Raw genomic sequence first — 7339 nt, 5'->3', positions numbered from 1 at the left:
GTATGCTAGACTGAGCTCATTTCATCTCACAAGAGCCAATTATAAAATTTTCAGTGTGAGCATTTACACCTGGAAAATCAGCCATTGATTTCTTTTTGTAGGTTGTCTAGGCTTAAAAAAGCTATGGACAAAGAGTTGCTAATACATATTAAATCTAAAAGTGTGTTATGATACTTTTTTTGAGAGCCAGTTGTTAAAAGTGAACTAGCACTTTCCTGTGTATAAGAAAATCACAAAATTTCCAAATTGGAAATGATTCTAAAAGTCATCTAACTTGTCTTTGCCTGATAGAATCTCTAAAAATTCCCCCTAAAATGTTTATCCAGATTTTGCCTAAAGATGTGTAGAGAGGAAGAACTCATTACCTCCCAGGTCAGCTATTCAATTTTTAGTTAGCTCTATTTGGAGGAATTTTTCTACCTCCTTGGTTCTGCCCCCTGGAGTCAAGCAAAACTGGTCTAATTCCTCTTCCATGTTATAACTTATCAAATATTTGATGCCTTGTGAATAAAGGCAACATGTCAGTATGGTAGTACCCCTAATAAATATGTATATTTGTTTGAATGTCTGTGTGTATGTAAGTGGCACAGTGGATAGAATACTGGGCTAAGAATCAAGAAAACTCAGACTTTTCAGTTCAAATCTGGTCTCAGACACTTTCCAGTTGTGTATAAGCAAGTCACTTAACTCTGTTTGCCTTAGCTTCCTTATCCATAAAATGAGCTGGAGAAGGAAATGGAAAACCAATCCAGTATTTTTGTCAAGAAAACACCAGATGGGGTCACAAAGAGTTAGACCTGCCTAAAAAATGAAACCTATATGGATACATATATTTATATACCCCCCCGCACATATATAATATATATAGTCTGTATACACACACACACACTCACCAAGAAGCAAGTTTCTAGTTTCCATTGTGCAAATCTATTGAATATATGTAGGAAAAATACACAACTGAGAATTGCAGAGTTCAAAATAAAAATATTTTTAAATGCAAGTGTTTTAGTTCATAGCTTAACAAAATGAAGGCTTCTAGGTAATAATGTTATCGATTCCTCAACATATATTGTGCGTTTTTTCTTACATTTAACACATATGATGACAACAATGGTTCATGCTTCATGTTCTACTGGAGTCTATCACTTTTTTTAGTGCTGCCTTTACCTCTTTGTTCCTCAGACTGTAGATAATGGGGTTCAGCATGGAGGTCACTGCACCATAGAATAAGGCAATCAGTTTGTCTGAATCTGGGTCTTTTGCTTTGGGTTTTGAGTACATGAAGGTTATAGTCCCAAAGAATATGATGACCACAGCCAGATGTGCTGAACAGGTGGAGAAAGCTTTCTTCCTTCCCTCAGCTGAGTTGAGTCTCAGAATGGTGGCAAGAATAAACACATAAGAGATGAAAATGAGCAGCACTGGGGTCAGTGTTACCAATACAAGCGCTATCATCATGACAAAAGCATTGAGGGAAATGTCCACACAGGCCAGTTTCAGGACTGCCAGGATTTCACAAAAGAAATGATCAATGATATTATTTCCACAGAAGGAAATCCTCCATGCTAGAGTTGTTTGCACTAAGGAATTTATGCCTCCAATTATCCAGCTGAGGGCTGCCAACTGTACACAGACTCTCATGTTCATGATGATTGTATATCTCAAGGGATTGCAGATGGCCACATACCGATCATAAGCCATCATGGCCAGCAGTACAGACTCTGATGTTCCCAGAGCAAGAGTGAGGTACATTTGTAATGCACATCCTTGTAAAGATACTGTTTTCCTGACTGATAGAAAATTGACCAACATTAGAGGCACAAAAGAGGATGTACCAAAGATGTCCATGAAGGAAAGGTTGCTAAGGAAGAAATACATGGGGGTGTGAAGGTTGGAATCCAGAATATTCAAAACAATGAGAAATGAATTCCCTAGTAAGATGACCAAATATATCCCCAAGCACAACACAAAAAGAATAATTTCAACATTGTGATGCTTAGAAAGCCCTAGCAAAATGAATTCCATCACAATAGTCTGATTTGTCCCATCCATTTTTTAAAAACTTTTATTTTTAGCAGTAGATAGTTGGAGAAGTACAGAGTAATTAATACTAACTCCTCCTTTCACTATTAAGTAGATGTATAAGAATGTAATGGCTCTTCTGGTTGCATTTCATATCTTCATTTAAAGCTATAAAAATGTTTTTTATCTGAAAGCCAAGGTAATATTCTAGGCTATGATTTAAATCTTCAAAATAATACCTGTTTTTTATCTGATGATGCCTTAGTCTCAAATACTAACACTTCTATGAATGCAGTGAAATTGTGAAACAAAGACTAATTTCCCTTAACCATATTGTCATATATTTAGTGTTTTCAAACTTCATCCAAGTTCACTTACTTATTAATGATGATGACAGTTGCTACATATTTATAGATGCTTGAGGTGAGGGAAGAAGGTGAGAAGAGATAATCTGGGGACCAAGATGATAATTCTGAATTTAGAAAATGATTGACAATATATGGGCCCCTTTTATATATAAGGTCCTTTTGGCTTCACATTTATTTACTTCCATTGAACAGTACAGATGAACTATCTTCCAATCTTTGGTTCACCTCACTGATGTCATTAAAGGACTATAGTAATACCAGAATTCTGTGTTCTCTTTAGGAAAATGAGCACTGTCTCTGAAAAGAGAAAAGAGAAATCATAATTTAGTTTGTTAATGAGACCAGAAGTTAATGTACTTTACGTCTACTTTTTCCTCATGTAGAACCAGTGATATTAATGACCTGAAAAAACCCTTGAAATTCTGGGTGTTCACTCTGTATGTTAAATTTAAAATTTATTCCCTCTTTTTCTGTTGCTTGGCTTACGATTATCTATAAATGCTGCCTATGTCGTTTATGATCACATATCTCTATTCTTTCCACATTACTATAGACATAAGCATAGTGGAGAATTATATTTATTGTTTCTACACTATCTCCAAATTACCTCATAAACCCTTAGTGGTATCCCATTTCCTTCTGTATAAAACATTTATTAAAGTTCTTCAACCAAAAGCAGACTTTTCTTGTCATCAATTTTTTTCCTACTGTTTTTCCTACTACTCAATTTAGTTCAATTAAATTCAACCTAATAAGCATTTATTACATTCTATATGCAAGGCACTATGAGAGGTACTTGAAATAAAGAAGAAAAACATAGTTCTTGTCCTCCAAGATCATATATTTGACTACTTACCTTAACATGTCCAGAAAAAAATACTAAACTATTTTTGTTGATTTTGGGACCTCTTCCTTTCCATATCTGAATCTTTGCTCATACTATTCCTCCCTTTTATGATGTGTTCTCCCCAATGCCTGAATCTTTTTTTCTCTTGCCCTTATTGTTGCCCTTCATAGTTCTATCTGTCCTTTAAGGCTTAGTTAAAATGCTAGTTTCTCAGTGAAGAATTCCCTGACATCCCACCCATTCCCCTCCTATTATCAGTAATATGCCAATGCTCTGAAAGTCTATGCTTTTTATGTATCTTTGATAATGATAATTTACTATCTTCTGCTATTAGACTACATCCTTTGTTGAACAATGGAGTTATTGTTTTTGTTTTGTCATTACATGTCTTATTTATCCAACTAAATTATTTATATTATAAATACTTCAAGGCCAGAGATCATGTCTTATTCATTTTCTAAATCATTTCTCCTACCTTCTTCTTGCCTTCCTCTCAACAGAGCCCAAGCTCTGCTATTAGGACCCATGGTTTGTATACATAAACCTTTGCCTTTTCTTCCAGGCCTATGATTAACCCATTTCCAAAATGCACTTCTGTGTGCATCCCTCCTCCCTTTATGAAACTTCTAGTTCCTCTTGTGTATGTCATCTTCCTGTATTAGGATATAAGCTTCTAAAGGACAGGCTTATTTTATTTTAACCTTTCCTACCATCTTACAGTCCAATACCATGCATTGGTTCTAAGGCAGAAGAATGGTAAGGAAAGGCCAGGCAATGGGGGTTAAGTCACTTGCTCAGGATAATACAGCTAGAAAGTGCTTGAGACCAAATTTGAAACCAGCACCTCTGGTCTCTAGGCCTGGCTCTCAATTCAATGAGCTACCCAAGCTAATTTCTATCTGTATTCCCATTACCTCGCATAGGGTCTAGCACATGATAAATTCTAAATAAATATTTGTTCATTCATTCATTGTTTTATCCCTCCCCATCCTCTGTTTTCCCCCTCCACACCCCACATAGTGCTTGTAGAGTTCCTTGAGGTCCTTGTTAAATAACAGGATCCATGATCTTTCTTCTTCAACTCTTTTTTTCCTCAGCTTTTCTGTTGGGAGCTTTCCCATCTTTCTAGTTATTCAGGTTTGTAATTGCAGAATCAACCTAGGTTCTTCATTTCTCCATATCTATTCAGTTGCCAAATATTGTCATTATTATCTCCAATTATTTCTATCACAGAAGAAATTTGGTAGGATCCATCTTTTGCTATTTTTTGGAAATAGTTTGTATAATGCTGGAATGAATTCTTTGAATGTCTGATGTGAATCCATCTCATCCTGAGTTTTTTCCTTCAGGAGTTTTTTTTTGTTTGTTTGTTTAATTTAGTTTGTTATGGCTGACTCAATTTCTTTCCATAAGAAAGAAAGAAGGAAGAAATAAGGGAAGAAAAGAAGGAAGGAAAAAGAAAATAAGGAAGTATTATGAATAAAAATTGATCTGAAAGTTTTTTTAATTTTATTTAATTAATTAATTTAGAGTATTTTCCCAGAATTATAAAAATCATGTTCTTTCCCACCCCTCCCTTCAACTCCCCCCCTCCCCAATATTTGGCACACAATTCCACCAGATTTTACATGTGTCTCTGGTCAAGACCTATTTCCATATTATTGATATTTGCACTAGGGTCATCATTTAGGGTTTATAACCCCAATCATATCGCCATTGACACATGTGATCAGACAGCTGTTTTTCTTCTGTGTTTCCACTCCCACAGATTTTCCTCTGAATGTGAACAGTGTTCTTTCTTATAAGTCCTTCAGAATTGTCATGGATCATTGCATTGCTACTAGTAGAGAAGTCAATTACATTTGATTGTTCCACAGTTTATCAGTCTCTGTGTATAATGTTCTCCTGGTTCTGCTCCTTTCACTCTGCATCAATTCCTGGAGGTCGTTCAAGTTCACATGGAATTTCTCCATTTCATTGTTTCTTTGAGCACAATAGTATTCCATCACCAACAGATACCACAGTTTGTTCAGCCATTTCCCAATTTAAGGACATCACCTCATTTTCCAAGTTTTTACCACCACAAAGAGTATGGCTATGAATATTCTTGTACAAGTTTTTTTCCTTATTCTCTCTTTGGGGTACAAACCCAGTAGTGCTATGTCTGGATCAAAGGATGGGCAGTCTTTTAGCGCCCTTTGGGCATAGTTCCAAATTGCCCTCCAGAATGGTTGGATCAATTCACAACTTTTGTACAAACAAAATTAATGCAACTAAAATTAGAAGGAAAGCAACAAATTGGGGAAAAATCTTCATAACAAAAAACTCTGACAAAGGTCTAATTACTCAAATTTATAAAGAGCTAAATCAATTGTACAAAAAATCAAGCCATTCCCCAATTGACAAATGGGTAAGGGACATGAATAGGCAATTTTCAGATAAAGAAATAAAAACTATCAATAAACACACAAAAAAATGTTCTAAATCTCTTGTAAACAGAGAAATGTAAATCAAAACAACTCTGAGGTACCACCTCACACCTAGCAGACTGGCTAGCATGACAGCAAAGGAAAGTAAATGTTGGAGGAGATGTGGCAAAATTGGAGCATTAATGCATTGCTGGCAGAGTTGTGAATTGATCTGATGGTTTATTAACATATTTGTTAGCATTTATTAGTAGAGAAAGAGAGATAGAAAAGATTTTCAGCCTTTCTAACTTTAGGGAAAGATCCATTCCCCTATTTCAGCTGAATGGCTGAGGCCCTGCTTGTTAGAGAAGGACAGGTCAGATAAAGGGTGGAGAACCAATCCAGAGAACCAATAGATTTAAAGCAGAAGTAAAAAAGCCCCTCTTCTTCCATATTTGCTTTTTAAATCCAACATTCTCCTATGTGGCTATCTTGCACTGAATCAGTCCTGTTGACCTTTAAGATGTTGACAGTTTGCTGCACTGGGACACAGCATCAGGGCTCAGATGTGTAACTGTGACATCTATGTTCCACTTCTGGGGTACTTGGGATCAAAAGTCCCCTAAATAATTTGCTTCACACAGAAGGAAGAAAAGGGAGGAATGAAGGAAGACAGAAAGGAGATGACAGGGGAAGAGAGGAAGGAAAATTGAGGAAAGAAGGAATGAAGGGAAGGAGGAAGCAAGGAGGGAAGAAAAGAAAGAGGAAGGAGGGAGGAAAAAAGAACAAAAAGGGAGGAAAGATGAAAGAAGGAAAAAAGAAAGAATGAAAGGGAGCAAGGGAGGAAGAAGGTGAGAAAGAAAGGAAAGAAGTAAAGGACAGAAGAAAAAAGAAAAAAAGATAGAAATCTTAGAGGTTCTTGCTTTGCTTTAATTATCACTATTACTGCTGTTGAAAGTACCACTAACAGTTAAATCATGCTTTAAGTTCTATAAAGCACTTAACCTAATTTGATTTTCTCATCAGTCTTGTGAGGTTGGTATTATTATTACTTCCATTTGCAGAGGTTATATTCCTTGTCTAAGATCACATTGCTGGAGAAAGCCTGGGAAGGGATTTGAACCCAGGACTTTTTGACTCCATATCCATTGTGTATTCTACCATTCTCTGCTGCCTCTCATAATAACTAGATCCTTTTTCCATCAGTTACCACATCCAAAAAATAAGGTACTATTTTGATGCTCTACCTCACATATAGTTATGAATGTCCTTTGTTAAACTAAGATAAAATTTAGTTCTGAAGATATTTGCATTAATATAATCCTAACTATAGTCAATAACAAAACTTTCCAGCAGTAATCAAATATAAATTGGTTTTGGTAGATCTCTAATTTTGCTGCTGATTAATTCATGATCTTGATTTAGTCATTTCTTTCTCTAGGTCTCAGTGTCCCCCTCTGCAATATCAATGGATTGTACTTTGTTGACTCTAACGTCCTTTCTACCTCTATTGTACTATGCATTTGTGAAATATAAACAATTTTAGACATGGCTGCCATTAATTTGTCAAGGATGGTAGGATTTTGTCATGTGATCTTTAGGTTTAGACAATGTACCCCAGGAAAAGTCCTGAGTAGAAAAACAAAGCCTTGAGTCAAAAGAGGTCTATAAATACCTTTAAAACAGGAGGGGAG

At 35.8% G+C, this 7339-nt stretch overlaps 1 protein-coding gene across 1 annotated transcript; it reads right to left on the bottom strand.

The window, feature by feature from the left end:
• Positions 1-1122: 1122 nt before the first annotated feature.
• LOC100009862 (olfactory receptor 13D1) lies at positions 1123-2187 on the bottom strand. The gene has a single exon (XM_001362377.3). The coding sequence runs from the start codon at positions 2050-2052 to the stop codon at positions 1123-1125; it is 930 nt and encodes a 309-aa protein (XP_001362414.2). The 5' UTR covers positions 2053-2187.
• Between the last annotated feature and the right edge of the window lie 5152 nt (positions 2188-7339).

This window comes from Monodelphis domestica, chromosome 7 (genome assembly GCF_027887165.1).
Source record: "Monodelphis domestica isolate mMonDom1 chromosome 7, mMonDom1.pri, whole genome shotgun sequence".
NCBI classification, from domain to species: domain Eukaryota; kingdom Metazoa; phylum Chordata; class Mammalia; order Didelphimorphia; family Didelphidae; genus Monodelphis; species Monodelphis domestica.
Note: the sequence above shows the minus strand (reverse complement) of the source record. Positions and strands in the feature narration are given on the sequence as shown.